The sequence below is a fragment of the Eriocheir sinensis genome, chromosome 20, assembly GCF_024679095.1.
Source record: "Eriocheir sinensis breed Jianghai 21 chromosome 20, ASM2467909v1, whole genome shotgun sequence".
In the NCBI taxonomy this organism is placed as follows: Eukaryota; Metazoa; Arthropoda; class Malacostraca; order Decapoda; family Varunidae; genus Eriocheir; species Eriocheir sinensis.
The window spans coordinates 6195948-6220563 of record NC_066528.1 but is presented as its reverse complement, the minus strand read 5'-3'; the positions used below and the strand labels follow the sequence as shown (position 1 = coordinate 6220563).

General features: G+C 44.9%; 1 protein-coding gene across 8 annotated transcripts in view; it reads left to right on the top strand.

Moving 5' to 3' along the window:
• LOC127001116 (uncharacterized) overlaps positions 1 to 24616 on the top strand; it is an 83995-nt gene that overhangs the window by 25991 nt on the left and 33388 nt on the right. The window contains exon 3 of one of the 8 annotated variants that reach the window (XM_050865296.1): positions 10657 to 13143. The exons of the other annotated variants lie outside the window; for them this stretch is intronic. Within the exon in view, the coding sequence (XP_050721253.1) occupies positions 10657 to 10979 (323 nt within the window). The 3' untranslated portion in view covers positions 10980 to 13143. Of the gene's footprint in view, positions 1 to 10656; positions 13144 to 24616 lie in introns of those variants that run through there. 8 annotated transcript variants of the gene reach the window in all.

The following is a 24616-nucleotide window of genomic DNA, read 5'->3' as shown; positions in this document are numbered from 1 at the left end:
ATCACTGACTTATGATTCAAGAAAGCAGCCGATTCACAAGAGGCTGCGTGACTTGCCTCATACACGGGGCCTTTGGGAGGACAAACTAACATATGGTGATTTTTGTTACAGTGTTCTATACCAGAAAGTAGAAAATATATTTTCCTATTCTCACTAAAGGCAATATATCTTGATTTAACACTATACATAAGAAAGTAAGTGCTATTCTGTACAGAAAATGGAAGGGAGTCGATTCGAAAGACATCAAAGGTGTCAGGCGGATCTCCTCGTAAAGGTATGGAGAAAGAGAAATTACGCGAATCGTGCAAAGCCGTTGTCGTGGAGGACACAGTTATCATATCTCTATATAAAGCTAAAAAATCAGGAACTGCAGGGAACAAAAGACCTGGAGGCCGAACTGAGGCTTCCTTTAATGTACGTACTTAACAGTTGTTCGTCTGACACAATGGTTGGAGTTATATATGTTTGCAGGAGAGCCTGCAGACCCAACTTTAAATCTAGAATACCCGTACTTAGGTGTCCTAATGCTAACTCTAAATCCAGCAATGCTTGGAGGAGCTTTTGCTCACTCTCTAATGCCAAGGTCTGTATAGACATGCGACGTACAACTTGGTTCGATATGTTTACAGCAGAAGATAGTATATTCAGAGCAGACTGCATGGTATGCATATTTCGTAACGTGACATTTAATGCAGTCGAATGAACGTTTAACATGATACGTTCTTGTTCAGTCAGTGACTCTAGTTCTCCAATTTTTCCATGAATAGCATCAACCTGAGCCTGTGTCGCGGTACCAAATAAGATATTAGACAAGGATCCTAGAAAATTAATCATTCCCCGCTTCGGTCTATAATTCATTGAAACATGTAGTTTGTTCGGATCAGTAGTCATTACATAGCGGAGGAATCTTTTAAGATTAAATAACAATGAACTGAATTCATTTTCAAAATTAAAATGTGTGTGCTTTAATGATTTTATAATTGGATACTCAGGTGATATTTGAACAACATTCCAAGCTAAAGAAGCAGTCAAATTCCGTGCCTTATATAATGGAGCTAAAACATCTTCTTCTTTGAGGATAAAAGGTACTACATAGTCTCTGCCTGTGAGGACTAGACGGTATGTCGGTGTGAAACTCAAGCCAGCACGTATCGGTGATTCTTGTGTTGGGATCGAGCAGTGCACCGATGAAGCCAAACAAATCTGCGGATAATTACGTTATATTAGCGGTTAAATAGCGTATCTTTTTTCGTGAGCCACTATTCTTTCCCATATTCTATTGGCTTTGACATAACATTAGGCAAGTCCTGTACCGTTGAGGAAGAGCGAAGGTTATACCTATGCTGGGGTGGCTCTGAAAATTTGGGAGTAACCTGGGAGGTGGTCGTATTGGGCATTGTAGCCTGTGCCTCAGCTGTTTGGGCTGCTGGAGAACGAACATTAGTTTCAGTTTCAAAAGTAGTAGTTAATTCTCCTTTACGAGTTATCAATTCTTTGGTAGAATATTTTTCAGGGATTTCAGGGTTGAGCAATGCAAAGAATAGATCAGTGTCTGTCTCTGGATTTAAAGGGTATGCTCGTCTAACCGTTGGACATTGCTGCACATCGATGCAGTCTTCATGAAGGACTTTCACTCTATCTGTGTGGACTGTTGAAACCTTACTAGTCCTGAGGTTCCTAATTTTTACCACTACATCACTGATCTTGTCTATTACCCTGTAGGGTCCATCAAAATAGGTTGCAACTTCTTATTTTCTTTTCTTTTTGGTATATGTTTGAGGAACACTCTGTCGCCAACGCTGATAGTTTTGAGTTTCGTAGGTTTGTAGTACTTTTCCATTTCTTCTCTACCTTCTTCAATGTAAACCTGGCATCTATCATAAACTTTCTTTGCAACTGCAGCCATTTCTTCCTTATAGGAGTCAATATCATACCAGGGTTGCTGAGTTTTTTCTAACATAGTGTAGGGCATACGAGGATCCCGTAAGTACATGAGATAAAAGGGACTCCTTTATGGTGCTATGATACGCAGTATTATATGCCAGGGTGGCTGCAGGTAACATTATATCCCAAATGGACACATTTCCTAGAACCATTGTCCTCAAAATGTTAACAATGGTATAATTTGCGCGCTCTACTATTCCATTTGCACTTGGATGGTAAGCCGTTATTTTCGCGTGTCGCATGAGGAGTTCAGAAGTTATCTCCTGCATCACGGAATTAACAAACTCTGAACCTTGATCTGTAACAACTGTCTGAGGAACACCGTGTACACAAACCACATTCACGTACAACGCCCTTGCTACTTCGCGGGCTTCCTTACTCCGTAAGGGTACTGTAATCAAATACCTTGTAAAAACATCAATTATGGTCATTACGTATCGAAACCCATTGTCCGATACACCCATGGGACCCACAAGGTCCATGTGTATTCTCTCAAAAGGAGCGGTGACGTCCGGATAATGCCGCAAAGGAGCAGGGTGGAAGTTCCCAACTCGCTTGAAACGACTACACGTGACGCACTTCCTTACATACTCTTCTACATCCCGTTTCATTCCAGGCCAGAAAGCGAACTTTCTACACCGAGATAACGTAACTTTGGTTCCTCCGTGCCCTGCAGTTGGCGACGAATGAGCCAGAGTTATCGCTTTCTGGAAATACTTGGGGGGTAAAACCACCACCTTAGTGGCTTCTCCGTACGGATTCATTATAACACGATATAACACATCATGTTCCACCTGCAATTCTGACAGGGGCATCTTCACATTATACCTTTTATCTCTGAGTCTCTGCTCAATCTCATTCATGGGGCACCCTTCTTTTATCATATTTTTTATCATTCTATATGCTGGCTGCTCATCTTGCAGCTCAATAATCTCCTGAATACTCCAGTCAAGTGTGTGGCCAATACACTCACTATTCAGGTCCATACATATCATGTATTTTATTTTCTAATTTTTCGGCGCCTGTTTCTTTTTCTGCACTAGTGCAATACCTTGCCCCTCATTATCCACGTGTTCCACGGTTTTTGTTGTTCCCCATCCACAAACATTATCGCGCGCCTTCTAATTCAATCTCAGTGTCCAGTGAGCCTTCATCCTTGAAAAAAAAAAAAAATCTGCTACTATATTTTCCTTGCCAGGCAAATGATTGATTGTGAAATCATACTCACTCATGAGAGTCTGCCATCTAGCTATCCTGCCGTTGGGACTAGCTACCTGTAACAACCATACTAAAGGTCTGTGATCCGTGTGGATCTCAATAGGGTAGCCCAGTATTAATGGGCGGTTCACTTGCAACCCATATATTACCGCTAAAGCCTCTCTTTCAACTGTACTGTACCGCTGTTCTGCTGTGTTCAATTTTCTACTAAAAAAGGATATAGGTCTTAGTTTATTATCATTATCCTGTTGTTGCAATACTCCACCAATACTGTAGCTGGACGCGTCAGTAGTGAGCACGAAAGGTTTGTTAAAGTCAGGGAATTTTAGAGTGACTGTGTCAAGCATTCTATCCTTAAGGGTTGAGAACGCAATTTTTGCTTCATCTGTCCATATGAGTGGAGTTTTATCTTTTTTCTTGAGTGTACCTTTCTTTCCCTTGTTAATCTTTAGAAGAGGAGCAATGATTTGTGAATAATTTGCAATAAATTTGCGATAATAATTAGTCAATCCAAGAAATGACTGTAAATCATGAACAGTTTGGGGGGCCGGGATGTTTTGTATGGCCTCCAGCTTGCTAGATTGAGGTCTTATTCCCTCTGAGCTGATGACATGGCCCAGGTAATCTACTTTGTCCTTAAAAAAGTTACACTTCTCCATCTTAATAGTCAGTTTGGCTTCTTTTAAGCGATCCAGAATTTGTTCTAAGTTATCTACATGATTAGAAAATGTGTCGCCCAGGATAATTATGTCAACTAGGTACACCTGAACCGTGTTACCTAATAGTCCTGTGACAATGTTTATTATTTTCTGGAAGATGGACGGGGCTCTTTTAAGGCCAAAGGGGAGGGAAGTAAATTCCCAATGTCCTGCTGGAGAAGAAAATGCCGTCTTCTATCTGCTAATTTCATCTTAGGGGATTTGATAGTAACCCTATTTCAAGTACAGGCATGAAAAAAGCTTACTCTCTCCCAATTAGTTGAGTATGGTGCATGGTTATATTAGGGAGTGGGCACCGGTCGTCCCGTTGTGTCTTATCAAGTGCCCAGAAGTCCAAACAAAGTCGTAGTCCTTCATCCCTTTTTGTCACTGGGATAAGTGGGACATTATAGGGTGATCGCGAAGGGCGAATCACACCCTGTTGCTGGAGTGATTTAAGCTGGTCATTTACTCTGTCATGATAACTGATAGGAATGTTATAGGGACGCCTGTACACTACTTCATCAGTGTTCTGTTTGATGGTGCACACAAAATAGGCGTTACTGTTAGCGGTTCATGTTCTGTTGAGAACAGTGTTATATATTTATTTATTAAGGACTTTAAGACCTGATTTTCTCTCTCTTCGTCTGGGAATTTAGCGTCAACAATTTGATAGAGGCTTTTCTTCCTTGCTTCAAGCTCTGCGGGCTTCAAGTCTGTCTTAACTGTGTCAGCGGTCTGTACACTAGATACTTGTGGCAGATCAGCGTATTGCTCATGAGTGACAGGCTTCACAAATCCTAACGTTGTACTATCATCTATCTCTATGCTCTCACTTTCAACATTCAAATATGGCACAGTGACATAAGATCTTTGATTGTCAGGTGAAGGGGTCAACTTAACTATCCCTGAGCACAAGACTCTAGCCTGAGGAGTACTAACACAAGGCTCAAATAAAGCTTCAGTTGCCTGTAGTTGCGTCACTAGCGTTATGTAACCTGCAACAGATGCATGCAGTTGCAAAGGTTCAGCTGCTCGGCAACGTTCGGCCTTACTTTCAGTGAAGCTTTCTTCATTTTCATCTTCATTCAACTGAGGTCCCTCACCTCTAGATATCAGAGATATTTCTCCGGGCTCAATGGGTTGTATAGGTATAGTTTCCCCTTCTATCATCAGTTTCCAACCTCGTTTCCCTTGTTCTTCATGTGGTTGCCACGTTTTTAGAGTAATTTCGTGTTGCAACATGAAATCAGTACCCAACAAAATAGGAGTCGGTAAATCTACATCGCGTGTTATCAATAAGTCTTGGAAACTACTCTTTCCTTCCATATTAACTTGTCTTTTACCGTCATTTTCAATATGGTATCTTTGCACAGAGACAATATTCACGGGTTTCGCTTCACAGTTATTTACTGCGAGCCCTAATTCTTTAATAAATTCATCCGTTAAAAACTCACACACGCTCCTGTTACTAGGAGTGCTGCCACTTTTGCATATGTATTATCATGAGTAGTGCGATCTGCCTAACAAAGTTACTCTTGAGTTATGTTGATTATAGCCTTCTTGTCATTATTTTTAAGGTCACTCCCTTGTTCGTTATAGCCTTCTTTTCCTTATATTTATGTGAGGCGGTTACTCCCTTGTTCGTTATAGCCTTCATCTTATTATATTAAAGGTTACTCCCTGTTTTGTTCTTCGCTCATTTTCCGTTTTTTCCACTGCAAGTGTGCATATTTATTTATTTATTTATTTATTTTCATTTGTTTATTTAATGTTATTTGTAGTAGATAACTGAGGGGGGCACTACCCTGGCCTCCTCTTCCTCTGATTCTCTTACTTCACACATTTATCTTAATACTTCACACTATTGTCCATATGCTTCATTTTTTTATTTTTTCATTCATGACTTTTTATCCATACCTCACACTTTTCTTAGTATTTCACATTTTTTCTAGATCATACTCTACACTTCCTACCTGGGGGACGCGGGTTAGGCCTTTATAAAGTCACTCTATGGCTGCATGTCCGCCGCGGCACACCTCCACCCTGTGAGGCGTAGAGCCCCGTGCTCCCCTCCATCCTGGGGTAACAATCCTAAAACAAACAAACCTGAGAGGCAGGACGCTGCCGCTGCCTGTCACCTGACACCATCTCACTGAGGAGTGGATCACGGCGCCGGTGGAGAGAGACTGCCCATCCCTCTCCACTCCGCCCGGGAAGGAACTCATGAATTCTCGGTTGAGTCGCGTGTGCTACCCATTGCACTACAGAACAACAGTGGTTGGCCAGAGTTTCCATTACCATATCGTCAAAGTCCATGTCCTCCGGAAGAACCATTAATTATATAATTAAATCGTCACTATTATTTCCGCCACTTAAAACGAGCAAAGCTTAATGAAAATAAGAGGCGTTTTCTCGTCAGAGTAAATTAAACAAAAGCACTGTAAGCACATGTCCCTATTTATCCCTACACCGCTGCCGCCAGTTTTAGACCCTTCTTTTCTTGTATTAAATCAACTCTTTTATCACTCATTAATTACTCCATAAATGATCTCACCGTCTCGTATCCCTGGTAGCGTGATCCGGCTTAAGTTGTTATTGGAGACTGGTGTTCGGGGATAAACAAGGGAAAAAGTAAATATACATTTATTTAAAATTAAATGAAAGTAATTGCCTTACGCAATATTCTATGCTCAGACGATCATAACACTGGCATATTAAGCAATGGATGCAACATATGACAAACGACATGTCTTAAACATAATACTACAATATGTGCTCAGTTGTTGCCAATAATAATAACACTCGTCGTTCCACAAGCAGTGGTTTGTATCTCTCTGCTTACATCACAATCATTATGTACTCTCTTCACAAAATCCTAATAACACATTCCTATAGTATAATCTACTACAAGTCATGGAAACACCCAATTTTACCACACCCAGTGGTTTTACCTTTGCTTTACATCGCAAACAAATAATCACAATCCTGTCCCACTCACAATCCTACTTCACATCTCCTACATTATAATCTCCAGGACAATACAGTCGGTTTCCCTTAGATTCTCGAATTTCTACTCACGATTAAGATCACAACAGCCATTCTCGGCTGAGTGAGTAGCAGGTCTGCTTGAGGCGAGAACCAAGCTCGGTCTACCTATATCACTGATTTCTAGGCCACATTTTTCTTTGCTTTAGGCGGACTTACATCCTTGACACGCCCATAATTTTCTACATAACCAATGGCCAATACTTCCTGTCACACCCATCTGCTCGCTCATTATGTTGTATTGTTTTACTTCTCCTGCTATTCGTGAGTCAGTCTTAAGACACTCCCTCAGTGATATTTCTGTTAAATTATTGGCTCATAACATGTCGCCACGACTGACGTCACGGGTCAGAGTCTTTTTCAATGGTTGTTCACACTTTCTGACCACGCCCACTGGGCATCTGTTTTCTGTACCTGAGTCTGGGTATCTGTTTTCCTTTACCCTCGTTGTTTCCCCTCTTTGGTACTTGAGATGCTTACAGTTATATATGTCACTTTTTTTGTTAGTGTTTGTCCTGTCAGATGTCTACACAGTTGTATACCTGCCTTTCCTCTCTGGGTATCTGTTTTCCTTTACCCTCGTTGTTTCCCCTCTTTTGTACTTGAGATGTTTACACTTATATATATGTCACCCTTTTTGTTAGTGTTTGTCCTGTCAGGTGTTTACACAGTTGTATATCTCACTCCTCTGTTTCCTCGTTTTCTGGGTCCTGACAATATGCTCTGTTCTTCTCTTGTTCGTTTCTTCTGTGGGCTGCATCAAGGGTCAGGTCTCTGTGGCAATGGGCCATGGGATCAAAGATCCTTATATCAAAGTATGCCCTTTGTCCACGAGTCCAAAACCCTCTGGCGCTAACATCCACTCGTGCTTCGTTCGAAACATTAGCGGTGCGTCTGGCGAGGTGTTCGCCTTGCAGAGGGAGCAGCATGGGTTCCACAGTCACGTCGTGGCAGACTTCTTTCAGCATCTGAGCTGTTACGTCTCTTACTTCATCATGTCTCATGCAGACGAAACCTCCTCTCTTGCATGTCATGGCATGATTTTGGTTGAAGGGTGAGCCACAGTTACACATGTTTGGGAGCCCATCCACTGGCCAGCCATACCTGAGGGCAAGGGCATCAGTAAATTCTTTTTTGTTTAAGTTGAAGCCTTTTGCCCTGATAGGTAGTGTGGTTAGCCAGTTTGAAGCGCCCACTTCCTGTGCAATATCTGTCCTCCTCCTTGTGTCTTCTGGGAGTTCTCTCATTAGGTCACTCAGAGTGTCTCTCTGTTTTCCTTCTCTGTTTATGGAGATTTCATTCCTTAGTGACCTAATATCTTGAGGGTTGTCTTCACCCCTTTCATTTTGATTGGTAATATATCCGGTCAAGGAGGCTGTGATTCGGATTGAGTTCCCGAATTCAGACTCAGCCAGAGGGTTGGTGATGCCGAGCCCACCCATTCTTGGCGGCAACTCCAGCAATCTTCTCTCCTGGTCACTGGGACATCTCCCATTTGCTATCGCCGGTATGAAGGTGTTTCTGATAGCATCTTCCAGAGGTTTTAGTAACGGAGCAACATCAGGAACTGTCCTCATGAGGTAGTTCCATTTATGCTTGACACCGTACGTAAATGCTGCGTAGGCTGCCTGCGGTTCTGTTTTGGCGATCTCGCTCAGTCTCTGCAGTTCGGACTCCCAGCGCTTTACAGCCGTTTTCACTCGGTTTTGTATTCAGCTGTTCCAATGGCTGCCCCGAGGTGTCTTTCTCCAGTCACTGACAGTTTCACGTTACTGCCCTGGAATGCTGTTTTGGCCCGATCGTATGCCTCTGGTTTTACAATCACCACAGACTTCGTGGCGTTGGGATGGTACCCTATTTTAGGGCCATGTTCATTGACGAGGTCCCACCATTTCCTGAGGTCTGCAGACTTTCCTACCCCGGTGAGGTCATCCGCATACGCCACCTGTTTGACGTTGGTGTTTTCATGGCGGATGATGTCCTGCAGCTTCATCATTCCCATGGCAAACATTGCCATGGCCACTGGGTCCCCTTGGGTGGTGCCCTCTGAGGATTGTATGGCCACCGGGTCTCCAAGTCGTTGGTCATTATGACTGCTGATGAACAGTCTGGCAGGTTCCTTGTATGTATTTTCAATATATTGGGCGAATATAGGGCACTTGATTTTGATGTTGTGCAGTGCTGTCTCCCTATTGATGTTGTTGAACGCATTTGCAGCGTCCACCATCAGCACCGCCTCGCATTCTGGGTCTTCGAACATTCTCCTGACAGCGTGAATGGCCGCTTCACATCCAGCCTGCTGACCCGCACACACATGGAGGTTTCCCACCGCCTTCCTCACGTCGTCCTTCACCACCTCCATGACAGCCTTGCCTATGATCCTCCTGAGCACCTCCCCTATCCCGATGGGGCGACAGCCTGGTTTTTTATCCAGCGGGATGAGCCGGCAGGCCATCAAAGGCTCGAGGTGTTGGCAATTCTCTGACGCCAATTTTCTTGCTAGGGCGGCTATTGCGTCGCGAAGATCCACAGCTGGATTACCAAAGATGTTCTTACTGAGGAGGTGTTTCCACCCCTTGGCATCCAAGCCTGATGGTCCAGCCGCTCCCTGCGTGTGAAGGGCGTGCTTCCAGATCACGTCACCGCTAATATGATCGGAGACAGCTCGATGCGGTGGGGTGTAGTCTCCAAGGAACTTCATTTCTGGGTGTGCAGGTCTAGCATCTGGATGCTTGTCCTTGAGGATCTGGCGTGTCTCTTCCGTCATGGGAAGGACTCCCGCTGCCTCATCTTCTATTGACAGTGATCTAGTTGCCATGGCCACTTTGCCTTGTCTCATCTTGTCAGCAAAGTTTCTAGCCCTGTCGTTACTGTCCTTTTTGCGACTGTTACGTCTGCCTAGTCTCTCCTGCAGTGTTTTAGCCTCGTCAAGTAGCTTCCGGACGTCCCCTTTCCTCCACAGCTCCATTCTTCTTTGTACCGCCTTCACGTCCTCAGATTGTTTCGACTTTTTGTGAGTCCGTTGGCATATGAGGTGCGGTAGTATGGCCAGAATCTTTAAAGCGTAGGGGGCGATTTGCGTGGAGTTGTTGTACGCTCTAATGAGGTGGGTTTTCTCCTCTATCAAGGTTTTGGTGGCGTTACATCTCGGGGCCTCAAATACGTTATTGGGAGAAAACGTTACCACATGATTGTAAGCGTCTCGCACCCACTCCTCTGTCTCCTCGAGTGTCCACCTCTGCCAGAAGCGGAGCTCGCGCGAGGCGTCCTCACCCTGGTCACCTTGCCCTTGTCTCTCGCCACCTGCACCCCCCTCCACCTGATCATCTCCAGCGCCTTCATTGGCCTGTCCACCCAGCACCACTTGTGGTTGCTCCCCATTTTCCACATCCTGCCGTTGATTGTTTGGGTTTCGACAATCTCCACCTCTCTTACAGTTTACACAGGGCTGGCCTCGTCTTACGCACGAGCATTGAACACAGTTTTGATTTCGGGACGAACAAATGCAACATTGAGGGGGCTCCATTTCGGTGCCATTATGCATGCTAGTGTATCTTAGTTGCTATTTCTACTACTGCTACTTCTACTACTACTACTACAACTACTACTACTACTAGCAATAATAATAGTAACAATAATAATAATAATAATAATAATAATAATAATAATAATAATAATAATAATAATAATAATAATAATAATAATAATAATAATAATAATAATGCTAATGTAAAATCTACACACACAGAGATCCAGTATCGTACACAGTCCTCTCCAGCCTCACCGGAGACAGGTTCAGTGCACATCATGGAGAACAATCTGTACGAACCCTTACCCGGCCCCGTGAACCCCGCCGCCAGTGAACAGAAAGGGACGGTAGTCGTGGAGAACAGTCTGTACGAACCCTTACCCGGCCCCGTGAACCCCGCCGCCAGTGAACAGGAAGGGACGGTAGTCGTGGAGAACAGTCTGTACGAACCCTTCCCCGGCCCCGTGACCCCCGCCGCCAGTGAACAGAAAGGGACGGTAGTTGTGGAAAACAGTCTGTACGAACCCCTACCGGCTCACTGACAGCGGCCGCCAGGGAACAGCAAGATACATAAGTCATGGAGAACTGTCTGTACGAACCCATCCCCGGCTCCATGACAGCACCCACCAGTGAGTTAACAGCAAGAGGCAGTAGTCGTGGGGAACAGTCTGTACGAACCCTTCCCCGCCTCCATGACAGCACCCACCAGTGAGTTAAGAGCAAGAGGCAGTAGTCGTGGGGAACAGTCTGTACGAGCCCATCCCCGGCTCCATGACAGCACCCACCAGTGAGTGACCAGCAAGAGACAGTAGTCGTGGAGAACAGTCTTTACGAACCCATCCCCGGCTCCATGACAGCACCCACCAGTGAGTGACCAGCAAGAGACAGTAGTCGTGGGGAACAGTCTGTACGAACCGGTCAACAGGGATTACTTCTAGCCATTGCATGTCAGAGGCACACCCTCCATTCCACGGCCACTTTGTCCCTAACACGCCAAGACTGACTGTTCCCGCTCCACTCGACCTCGGAAACCTTGATGATGTCGGTGATTAACACGACACCAGACAAACACTGCAGGGAGGCGTGAACATTGTCCTGTCGTCGGCCTGATCCCCAGCCATTCCTAAAACTTGTGCGCCTTCCGTGTTGAGGACTGTTCGCCTGTAGCAGTAATTCAACTACCGGACACGAGATGGGAGCCACGATCAGACGGTCTCGCGGGAAGGGAAGGGAAACTCGCCTGGCTGTGATAACATCTTTGCCGAGCTGAGACAACGCGACACCACTAGGGGAAGGCGCCCTCTCTGACCTATGTGTTAGCAGCTAACTTACTGGATGACATTCTGTTTAACAGCAATACGACCAACAGGCTCATCCAGTCGCCAGATACGACGATTGTGGTGCTGAAGACATTTGTTGCTCGTGCTCTCCAAATGGAGCTGGGGCGTTTGATCCCAGTTGTGAGCAGGAAAAAAAACTTTTATTACTGCTGAAGATTCTTTGGCTTCTATCTGTGTTTGGCAATGACCCCCAAGAGGCACACCCAGACTCATGGATTTCGGCTGGGAGGGACGCCAGCAACTCCAGGTCCTGCTGTAGGCGCCGAAGGGACCTTTAGTGGACAGTGAAGATACAACTACAACGATCTACTGAGAACCTGTTGCTGTTTTTCTGATCTCGATGATTTAGTTAATAGGTTAGCAAATAAGGAAACATATGTCTTAAACAATACTGTTAATGATTATCAAAATGGTTTTGTCCAGATACTTATCTTGATCTATAATACTTGTACATGTGTATCCCAATTCTGTATTGCTTTTTGACTTGTCCATGCGAGTGTTCCGCAACTGTGTGATGCTAGTGTGTTCAGCCCTGACGTGCGTGTATTAATACATGTGATCAGTCTGCAGCACCGCGTTATGCACTTCATTTCAACATTTTTTTTATGATACTTAGTTTCATAAATCAGTCAATCATTTTCCCGCTTTGGCCCGGGGACGTAATTCATGCTTCCCTTCTTGTTACAGTTGTTTTGGATTGTGATAAACCAGTCAATCTTTTTTCTCGTTGGGAGACGGGGAAAATGTATTTCATGCTTTCGTACTTGTTACTGTTGTGTTGGATGGTGACATATTAATCCCTTTTCCTTTGAGGGGGCGGGGAGATGTGTTTCATGCCTAGGTGCTCGTCACTGTTGTTTTGGATGCTGACAAGTCTCAGCGAACCTCGAGTGCCCGCCGCTGTTGTGCAAAATCCTCAGGCTGCATTACGCTTGCCTGGACCATCACCACGGCCATCCTGACACACTAGAAGCTACAACAGAAGAAAAACATATAGCTACTACAGGCAACGTTAACGGTGATAAAATAAAACCCAATCCTTTAGTATAACACGGCTATGAAGTAACAAGCATCGGTGCTTTTCTTGCATCTTTGGGGTATTTTGCACAACGCCTTCCCCTCCCCGGAACAGTGTGGTGCCGCGGCCGCCTCGGGAACACACGGACGGCGCGACCCACGAGAATGTCAAACTGTCCGCGGGGTTTGGCTTGCACAGTATGATGAATGATTTTGTCACGCTGCCCCCCTGTTATCTGAACCTGTGACTTGACATTATTAAAGCATAACAAAATGTATCAGTCGCCATATTTATTTTGCCCTTTTTTGCTAGTTTTAATCGTGCATGAGAGGCACTGTATAGAGTCATCGTAAAATAGGAGCTTGCAACTATAAAAGGAGCTTGGCATTACACTGTTTAGGGCGGCCACGCTAAGGCCGAGAGAGAGAAGGCCTGGGACATGAGTGGGCGGGGGCGGCTGACCTCACTCTGTCATCCTACAGGGCTAGAATTCTCAGTAGGTAGGTAGGTCAGGTTGGGGTCGCTACTAGTTATGTATCGGATGTCAGATTTTAAAGATCCGGGGATACGGATGTGAATGCGGATTTCATATTCACATATTTTGCGGATGCGGATGCGGATGCGGATATCAAATTAAGACATCCTCACGGCTGCGGATGCGGATTTTTTTTTTACAACAAAGGAGGCAGCTCAAGGGCACAAAAAAGAAAACAATAATAAAAAAGCCCGCTACTAACGAAGTTGATTTAGCGAGAGAGAAGATATGAAGTTTCCAGCTGAGATTTTGAATTAAGGATAGAACGAGGATATCTAGTGTTGAAGAAGGTGATTGCTGAGTGTTGTCAAAGAATAGGGGATAGGTGTTTGGAAGATTGTGTCGTGTTGATATGTGGAGTAATTGAGTTTTTGAGGCATTGAAGGACACAAGGTTTTTTCTACCCCAATCGGAAATGATAGCAAGGTCTGAGGTTAAGCGTTCTGCAGCCTCCATTCTGGAGTCGTGTACTTCCTGCTGGGATGGCCTTCTGTTGAAAGAAGTTGAATAATGCAGAGTGGAGTCGTCGGCGTATGAGTGGACAGGACAGTTTGTTACGGAAAGAAAATCATTGATGAATAACAGGAAGAAAGTGGGTGATAGGACAGAGCCCTGTGGAACACCACTTTTGATAGGTTTAGGGGAAAAACAGTGACCGTCTACCACGGCAGAGATAGATCTGCCGGAAAGGAAAATGGAGAAAAAGGAACAGAGAGAGGGATAGAATCTGAAAGAGAGCAGTTTAGAAAGCAAAGACTTGTGCCAGACAGTATCGAAGGCTTTCGATATGTCTAGCGCAGCTGAGAAAGTTTCACCGAAACGGCTAAGAGAGGATGACCAAGAGTCAGTTAAGAGAGCAAGAAGATCGCCAGTAGAACACCCCTTGCGGAACCCATACTGGCGATCGGATAAAAGGTTAGAAGTGGAAAGGTGCTCTTGAATCTTCCGGTTAAGGATTGATTCAAAAGCTTTAGATAGACAGGAAAATAAAGCTATAGGGCGGTAGTTTGAGGGATTAGAACGGTCACCCTTCTTAGGCACAGGCTGTACAAAGGCATACTTCCAGAAGGAAGGAAAGGTAGATGTTGACAGGAAGAAAGGAAAGAGTTTGACCAGGCAGGGTGTCAGCACGGAAGCACAGTTTTTCAGGACAATAGGAGGCACTCCATCAGGTCCATAAACCTTCTGAGAGTTGAGACCAGAGAGGGCATATAAAACATCATTATGAAGAATATCAATAACAGGCATAAAGGAGTCAGAGGGGGTATGAGTAGGAGGAATACGCCCAGAATCGTCCAGGGTGGAGTTCTTACAGAAAGTTCGAGCGAAGAGTTCAGCCTTAGAGACAGATGAGACGGCAGTGCTCCCGTCAAGGTTAAGGAGAGGAGGGAAAGAGGAATAAATGAAATTGGTGGAGATATTTTTGGCTAGGTGTCAGAAGTCACGGGAATGATTAGAAAAAGCAAGGTGTTAACATTTTCTGTTGATGAAAGAGGTTTTGGTAAGTCGGAGAATGGATTTGGCACGATTCCGTGTTGAAATGTAAAGGTCATGGATGTGCTGTTCATAATTTTGGTAATTCAATATATAGCACCTTTTTTTTAATCTTTCCCTTTATCTTTGCTAGGCTTTTTTCTTGGGCCTGGTAGTCGGTCCAAGTCCCTCATGGCTCTGGCAATTTTTTATAGTGGCGCTAGTTATGCTCTGCTCATGCTACTCCCCGGAACTCATTCTTAATTTACATGGACGGTATCCTCTAGAGTTTTTTTTTTGTTTTTTTTACAGCAGAGGGGATCAAAAAAAGATTACAAATGTGGAAAAAAGCCCGCTACTCACTGCTCCTACAATGAGTTAAAGGAGTGGCCAAAAGCTAGGTCAATTTCGGGAGGAGAGTTGTCCTGATACCCTCCTCTTGAAAGAGCTCACTTCGTAGGTAGGAGGAAATACAGATGAAGGAAGATTGTTCCAGAGTTTACCAGCGTGAGGGATGAAAGAATGAAGATGCTGGTTAACTCTTGCGTAAGGGATTTGGACAGTAAAGGGATGAGCTAGAGTAGAAAGTCGTGTGTTGCGAGGCCGCGGGAGGGGGGGAGGCATGCAGTTAGCAAGTTCAGAATAGCAGTCACCATGAAAATATCGATAGAAGATAGAAAGAGAGGCAACCTAGCGGCGAAATTTAGGAGGTAGAAGACTATCAGTAAGAGGAGGAGAGCTGACGAAGACGAAGAGCCTTGGACTCCACTCTGTCCAAGAGAGCTGTGTTAGTGGAGCCCCCCCACACGTGAAATGCATACTCCATACGAGGGCGGACAAGTCCCCTGTAAATGGATAGTAATTGTGCGGGGGAGAAGAACTGGCGGAGACGGTTCAGAACACCCACCCTCGAGGAAGCTGATTTAGTAAGAGAAGAGATATGAAGTTTCCAGTTGAGATTTTGATAGACCGAGGATGTTTAGCGTTGAAGAAGGTGACAGCTGAGTGTCGTCAAAGAATAGGGGATAAGTATTTGGAAGATTGTGTCGAGTGGATAGGTGTAGAAACTGTGTTTTTGAGGCGTTGAAGGACACCAAGTTCTTCTTGCCCCAGTTGGAAATAATAGTAAGGTCTGAGGTTAAGCGTTCTGCCGCCTCCATCCTGGAATCATTTAGTTCCTGTTGGGTGGGTCTTCTATCAAAAGAAGTTGAGTAATGCAGAGTAGAGTCATCGGCGTAAGAATGGATAAAGCAGTTCGTTTTGGAAAGATCATCAATGAAACAGAAAGAGAGTGGGAGATAGGACAGAACCCTGCGGAACACCTCTATTAATAGTTTTAGGGGAAGAGCAGTGACCGTCTATCACAACAGAAATAGAACGGTCAGAGAGGAAGTTTGAGATAAAGGTACAGAGAGAAGAATAGAAGCCGTAGGAGTGTAGTTTGGAAAGCAAAGATTTGTGCCAGACCCTATCAAAGGCCTTTGATATGTCAAGCGCAATAGCAAAGTTTTCACCGAAACGGCTAAGAGAAGATGACCAAGAGTCAGTTAGGAAGGCAAGGAGATCACCAGTAGAACGCCCCTTGAGGAACCCATATTGGCGATCAGATAGAAGGTCAGAAGTGGAAAGGTGCTTTTGAACCTTCCGGTTAAGGATTGATTCAAAAGCTTTAGATAGACATGAAAGCAAAACTATAGGTCGGTAGTTTGAAGGATTGGAACGGTCACCCTTCTTAGGCACAGGCTGTATGAAGGCATACTTCCAGCAGGAAGGAAAGGTAGATGTTGATAGGCAGAGGCGAAAGAGTTTGACCAAGCAGGGTGTCAGCACAGATACACAGTTTTTAAGTACAATAGGAGGCACTTCATCAGGTCCATAAGCCTTCTGAGAGTTGAGGCCAGGGGGGGCAAAGAAAACATCATTAGGAAGAATCTTAATTATAGGCATAAAGATGTCAGAGGAGGGATGAGTAGGGGGAATATGCCCAGAATCGTCCAAGGTGGAGTTCTTACAGAAAGTTTGAGCGAAGAGTTCAGCCTTAGAGACAGATGAGACGGCAGTGCTGCCGTCAGAGTTAAGGAGAGGAGGGAAAGAGGAAGAAGTGAAATTGGAGGAGATATTTTTGGCTAGATGCCAGTAGTCACGGGAAGAATTAGAGAAAGGAAGGTTTTGGCATTTTCTATTAATGAAGAAGTTTTTGGTTAGTCGAAGAATAGATTTGGCACGATTCCGGGCAGAAATGTAAAGATTATTGTTAGCGGGAGTTCGAAGGCTCTGGTACGTTTTGTGAGCTGCTTCTCTATCTTTGACAGCATGAGAACAAGCGTAATTAAACCAAGGTTTTTCAGCTTCCTCGAGGATGGGCGTTCTGTACCGTCTCCGCCAGTTCTTCTCCCCCGCACAGTTGCTATCCATATACAGGGGCCTTGTCCGCCCTCGTATGGAGTATGCATCTCATGTGTGGGGGGCTCCACTCACACAGCTCTTCTGGACAGAGTAGAGGCTTAGGCTCTTCGTCTCATCAGCTCTCCTCCTCATACTGATAGTCTTCTACCTCTTAAATTCCGCCGCGATGTTGCCTCTCTTTCTATCTTCTACCGATATTTCCACGCTGACTGATCTTCTGAACTTGCTAACTGCATGCCTCCCCCCCCCCCCCCTTCCCCCCTTCCGCGGCCCCGCTGCACGCGACTTTCTACTCATGCTCATCCCTATACTGTCCAAACCCCGTATACAAGAGTTAACCAGCATCTTCACTCTTTCATCCCTCACGCTGGTAAACTCTGGAACAAACTTCCTTCATCTGTTTTTCCTCCTGCCTAAGATTTGAACTCTTTCAAGAGGAGGGTATCAGGACATCTCTCCTCCCGAATTTGACCTTGCTTTTGGACACCTCTTTTGTTTCTTTTTTAGGAGCAGCGAGTAGCGGGCTTTTTTTTATTATTGTTCTCTTTTTTTGTGTGCCCTTGAGCTGCCTCCTTTGTTGTAAAAAAAATAAATAAATAAGGACTAGAGAAAGTACATGGAATGTGTGCCTCCATTCCAGATACAATCACCTTTGTGATGCGCTGGGCACACACAGAGGGGTCTCTATCCTGGAAGCAGTAATCATTCCACAGGAAATCGGAAAAGTACATCCTCAAGTCGTCCCACCGAGCTGAAGCAAAATGCCAAAAGCATCGCCTCTTCGGTGGGTCTATAAGGTGTACCGGAGTGATAGGACAGGATACAGAAATAAGGTTGTGATCGGAGGAGCCCAACGGAGAGAACAGTTTGACAGAGTAAGCAGAAGGAGCATTAAGGGCTCGTTCACACTACAAGCGGAGCGGGGCGGAGCGGAGCGGTTAATAGCGGCATTAATTTTTTTAATTTTTGAATTTTTAAATGTACAGACGCTCAGGTGTTCACACCGCAAGCGGAGCGGCGCAGCGCGGAGCGGAGCGGCACGCTCGGGAAATTCGGTCGTATTTTTTGCTGCTCGCAGCTAGCGTCCTCCAGGTCTCCACCCTTCCATCAACATGGCCAAGAAGCTATCTGCATAGGTGAATTTTTGGGCTGAAGCTAAAATAACAAAAACTGACCAGATTGTGCATAGTTGAGGTACAATTTAATGATATATAATAGCCGTATGTCTAGAAAAGCTAATTTGGTGATATTCTGATCCAATACCCAATCATCAGTGACCCACACAGCAATGGAACTTGGCTTTAACAACGAAATTTCATGTTTCTTTGTAAATCGTTACATTTTTCATCATCCTTCAAGATAAACACCGAGGAGTTTATCGGGCTGTTGCCTGCGAATGATCATTGTGCAGGTCGCCCTGGTCTGCTTATATGTGAACACCTAACCGCGCCGCTCCGCTCCGCTCTGGTCTGCTCTGCCCTACTCTGCTTGTAGAGTGAACGAGCCCTTAGAGGTAAGGAAGAGATCTAGTATGTTGGGCCGGTCTCCAAGACGGTCGGGAATACGTGTAGGGTGCTGAACCAACTGCTCTAGGTCATTGAGGAGAGCAATGTTGTAGGCTTGCTCACCAGGCTGGTCAGTGAGAGAGGATGAAAGCCAAAGCTGGTGGTGAACATTGAAATCTCCCAAGATGGAGATTTCAGCGAAGGGAGAGTGGGTCAAGATGTGCTCCACTTTAGAGTTCAAGTAGTCAAAGAATTTTACATAGTTAGTAGAGTCAGGAAAGAGATAAACAACACAGATGTATTTAGTAGTAGAATGCAATAAAGTCTTAGCCAGATGGTGGAAAATTCTGCAGAGTCAAGGTCGTGGGACGAGAGCAAGTGATGTCGTCGTGCACGTAGACGCTACATCCAGCTTTGGATTGAAATTTAGGATAGAGATAGTACGAGGGAACAGAGTTGAGATTGCTGTCAGTAGCTTCAGAAACCTTTGTTTCGGTGAGGAAGAGAAGGTGAGGTTTAGAGGAGGAGAGATGGTGTTCCACAGAATGGAAATTAGAACGAAGACCGCGAATGTTGCAGAAGTTTATAATAAAAAGGCTCGAGGAGTTATCAAGACACCTCTCAGGTCGGCAGCCAGAAAGGGAGTCCTCCCTGGGGGAATTTGTGGTCCACCCACCAGGTGGGGACTCCGAGACATGGCTGGTCTTCTTGACAGCATGTGGGTAGTCTTTGGCCATTCGGCGGTGACTAAAAAATCACATGTGGTAGCGTGGGGATCCGAACCGACGTTGTCCATGGCGCAGTGAATGCTAGGCCCGCACGCTAACCACTCAGCCGCCGCCTACCTATTGCAGTTTGTTAGCTGCTTTTGCCACACAATACTACATTTTGTAATTTTCAAGCTTTTTGACGAGTTTCAGTCACACATGTTGTGTCTTACCAGGATGCGGAACAATTTGTTTTTTGATACTCTTCACTTTGGCGCCCCCGAAGTTTTGCGGCGGGGTTATATGTTCCCCCAGCCCCCCTCCCCCCTCGCGACGCCACTGCACAAGGGTCCGACATGCAGATGGAAATCGAGATGAGCGGGGAGGGGGTCGTTTTCCACTACACCCAGGGCGCTTCGGAACGCCTCCGGGCTTAACCTGATTTGCCCTTGCCCGGGGGGCAGCAGGAGAGGTGCGACCTCTCTCTCTCTCTCTCTCTCTCTCTCTCTCTCTCTCTCTCTCTCTCTCTCTCTCTCTCTCTCTCTCTCTCGTACAAAAAAATATGGTTTTTATGAATGATTCTCTATTTGGGTGTGCATACAAAGAAATCACATCCTCTTTGAGTGGTGCGGATGCGGATGTGGATGGGGATGTTTATTTCATCACAAATGCGGATGCGGATGCGGATGCAGATGTTTCATTTATCAGAAATGCGGATACGGATGCGGATGTTTCATATATCAGAAATGCGGATGCGGATGCGGATGTGAAAATTATGCGGATGGTCCGCGGATGCGGATGCAGATATCCGATACATGACTAGTCGCTACTATAGTCGTTCCAGGAGAATCTGGCGGGCGGGGGGATGGCGGGTGCGGGGTCAGCTAAGCCCCGAACCTGCCACACACTCTCAATACTTCTCGCTTCCTCTCATATGTCTGCTATTTACTACCTTTAAATGAATTTAATTAAATAACTGGATATTCAAATAAGGTCATATAGTGTTAAGATTGTTTCGTTTTTAGGATAATAACAAAGATTTTGTGTAAATACCACGACACTTGACAACGTTGTACTCCAACGGTGTCAAATGTCCTGGTATTTACACAAAATATTTGTTATTATCCTAATAACGAAACAATCTGAATACTATATGACCTTATTCGATTATTCAATTATTTAATTAAATTCATTTAGAGGTAGTAAACACCTGACCTATGAGAGGAAGAGGGAGGTGTTGAGAGTGTGTAGCAAGGTGCGGGGTGGTGCTGACCTTAGCTGACCCCCCAGCTGCCACCTTCCGCCCGCCAGATTCTCGTAGGAATACTATAGTCCGACACATCTTAAGCGGCGCCACTGACGTAGGTAGCTCCCCATACCCTGGTGTCACGTCTCCAACTCAGCTCCCGAAATGCGCCCCTCACACTCCTCTCTCTCTCTCTGTCTGTCTCTCTCTCTCTCTCTCTCTCTCTCTCTCTCTCTCTCTCTCTCTCTCTCTCTCTCTCTCTCTCTCTCTCTCTCTCTCTCTCTCTCTCTCTCTCTCTCTCTCTCTCTCTCTCTCTCTCTCTCTCTCTCTCTCTCTCTCTCTCTCGTACAAAAAAATATGGTTTTTATGAGTGATTCTCTATTTGGGTGTGCATACAAAGAAATCTGTACAACACTTGGCACCGTTGCCTCCGCGGCGTTGTCATTTTAAGTCAGGGTCATGCTCCCTCCAACGCTACACATCACAGTTGCGCTGCCTGCCTTAATTATGACATTTCTGCTATATTTTGGTGTGTGTCTGTCATCTGCCATACTCTGTCTGCCATATGGCATAATTTCGATAAAACAATGGGCTAAAAGAGGTCTATGTCTATCCCTCGAGTTCGGGAAAATCTCGTAGGCGGAGTGCTGACCGACAAAATTCTCTCGCGGCCGCCTTTGGAATTTCGACTGTTGTGTTCCTCGAAACTATTTCACACACACACACACACACACACACACACACACACACACACACACACACACACACACACACAGAGAGAGAGAGAGAGAGAGAGAGAGAGAGAGAGAGAGAGAGAGAGAGAGAGAGAGAGAGAGAGAGAGAGAGAGAGAGAGAGAGAGAGAGAGAGAGAGAGAGAGAGAGAGAGAGAGAGAGAGAGAGAGAGAGAGAGAGAGAGAGAGAAAATACATACTCATATCACAAGCATTCATTTTCAAAACGCAGGCCAGGCTAAGGTCAATATATAAATGTCATTTGTGTGGCGACTGCCGTGGAGTGCGGACGTGCGAGCGAGCTCCCGTATCAGCTCCAGTGATAGCGGCTCGCGGCGGTTAGGCAGTTAAGTGCATAATGGATAACCTACCAACCGCGGGTAGTTACTTTACAATATGCAACAACCAATGTGTACAAGAGTATTTGAAGTGCAACAAATGCAAAAAATATATACACGCTGGCTGTTCAAATCTGCCAGTCTATGCTATAGTGCACTTCTTTAACACTAGGTGCCAGTACACGTGTGAGGAATGCACTAGAAACCAGCTGGGCGAAGACTGCGACCGGCTATTTACACAAGTGCACACTGTTATTGATAAAGAGATTGAGGCCAAGCAAAAATCACAGCAGAAAGGTGCTGAAAGTGACGGTACTATTACAAACGAAACTACGGACGAACATGAAAGTAGTTTGAATAGAGTACCCAGCAAAGCTCTCCCGCCAAACAACACAACACAACACCCGAGTGGTAAACAAGGCAGCGAGCAAACTACCTCAGCAAACACCAACCAAGCTAGTGAGCAGCAAAATGACAAGGTATGTTACTTCTACAAAAACAACAATTGTAAATATGGACTAAGGGGCAGAGATTGTCCATATGCTCACCCCAAACTGTGCACCAAGTATAAGGTTAACGGTTGTGACCCCGTAAGAGGTTGTAGAAAAGGCAAAACCTGCAAATTTCTCCACCCACCAATATGTTTTGGATCCGAAAGAAAGCGAGAATGCCTAAATATGGAATGTAGAAAAGTACATTTAAAAGGCACTCGCCGCTACCCCTATGAGCAAACAATTACCGGACAAACAAGGCAACAAGCATCACCAGTCAAGGAGGTACCCAAACAATCACAACCAGCCCCTCAGCCACACAACGCATGGGCAAACGGCCCGCCACACCACACTGAAAAGCAACAAAATGAATCTTTTTTACTCCAACAGTTGCAGCAAATGCAACAAGTGCAGCAACAAATACTACAAATGCTGAAAATAACACCGTGGCAGTGGGGCCCAGGCCACCTATCGCAAGGACACCACCAACAAGCGACAACAATGCCAATGCTCTATACAAGATAATAACCTTAAATATCGCCGGCCTCCTACCATACAAATTTAGAGGCAAAATAAAAATGCTCACAGAAATGGCACAAACTGAAAATGCCTTTATAATCTCTCTCACAGAAACACACTTAACAGAGGAGATTAGAGAAGCGGAAATAAAAATACCACACTTTGTACCATACAGGACGGACCGACAAATGCAACGGAAAAAAGGCGGGGTCATCACTTACATTGATAGCCATTTTGCAGCTAGAACAAAAATACTTTTCCAGGAATCAAACATGTACACAGAATCACTGGTACTATACATTCAAGACATTGACTGGGTATATATAAACATATACAGTCCACCAGCATGCCCAACAGATAAATTTATGACGCAACTTACAAAGATAAAAAATATTATTGGCTCGCTACCACCGCCCATGCCCACCATTATACTTACTGGAGACTTAAACTTTCCGCTAATAGACTGGAATTTGGAGTGTGCGTATGGAGGAGCGGAAGACATGCGGACCCAGGCAAAAGCTGTCATGCACTTTGCCGAGGAATACTGCCTCAATCAAATCATCGACACTCCTACAAGAGGTAACAACATACTAGACATCGTTATGATAAATAATGATGATATTATACATTATGTTAGGGTGAATAAAACTAATCTCTCTGACCATAACATCACCGTGACTACCAACCTACCTATAAATACACAATTTAGATTGTCCAGTGAAGTGGAGCAGGCTCCTAATTTTAATTTTAACCAACTCAACTTCCTAAGCGAGTCAGTCTGCTGGGACAGTATAAAGAAAGACCTGGGTGAGCTAAACTGGGAACTACTCATGAGGGACTGTGACCCTGAGGCCCAATATGATACAATCATTAACACATGCTTGAAAATATCAAAGAAGCAAGTACCGTTGAGGAGACCGTCTAAAAGACCTCTCCTTTCAATGGTAACATACCAAGAAACCGAAAAGTACTAATGAGAAAGAGAACAAAACTAAGGAAGAAACTCGGTAATACCAACTACACCAAAATACTGACGCAACTCGAAAACAAAATTGCCATTATAGAAGAAAACTTAAAAGATCAGTTGAATCAGAGACTGACCGGAAAGAAATACAAGCTGTGTCATGCATCAAAACAACCCCAAATACTTTTACAAATATGCTGCTAACAAATCGGCAGTGAGAGCGAGTGTTGGCCCACTGACTGACGTACACGGCCACCCCATAAACAAAGCCCAGGATATCGTTGAAGCACTACTGATTCAGTACAAAAGCGTCTTCAGCAAACCCATGGAAGACAAAATTGTCAACTTACCTATGGACTTTTTCAATCTCGGAACTGATCACATACCACACCTGACGGACATAAGCTTAAACAACGACGACATACAGCAAGCAATTAAAGGGATGGGCACTAATTCGGCAGGTGGCCCCGATCAATTCCCTGCAGTACTTCTTAAAAAATGTGCTGAAGAGCTGAGTGTTCCTCTGGTAAATTTTTATAGAAACTCTCTAGAATCTGACATAATACCAGAAAAGCTTAAAAGTGCTATCATTACACCAATATACAAGGGAGGGTCAAGAGCAGAGGCAAAACATTATCGACCAGTTGCCTTGACCTCCCATATTATTAAAGTTCTAGAGAGAATTATGGTTAAAAACATGTCTGCATATCTAGAAAGCAATAACAGAATGAACCCAGACCAACATGACTTTCGTACTGGGCGCTCGTGCCTCTCACAACCTTTGGCCCACTATGACTCAATCATAGAATGATAAGCTTGAACATAATGTAGATGTCGATGTGGTCTACCTTGATTTTGCGAGAGCTTTCGACAAGGTAGACCATGGCATTTTGTTACACAAAGCCA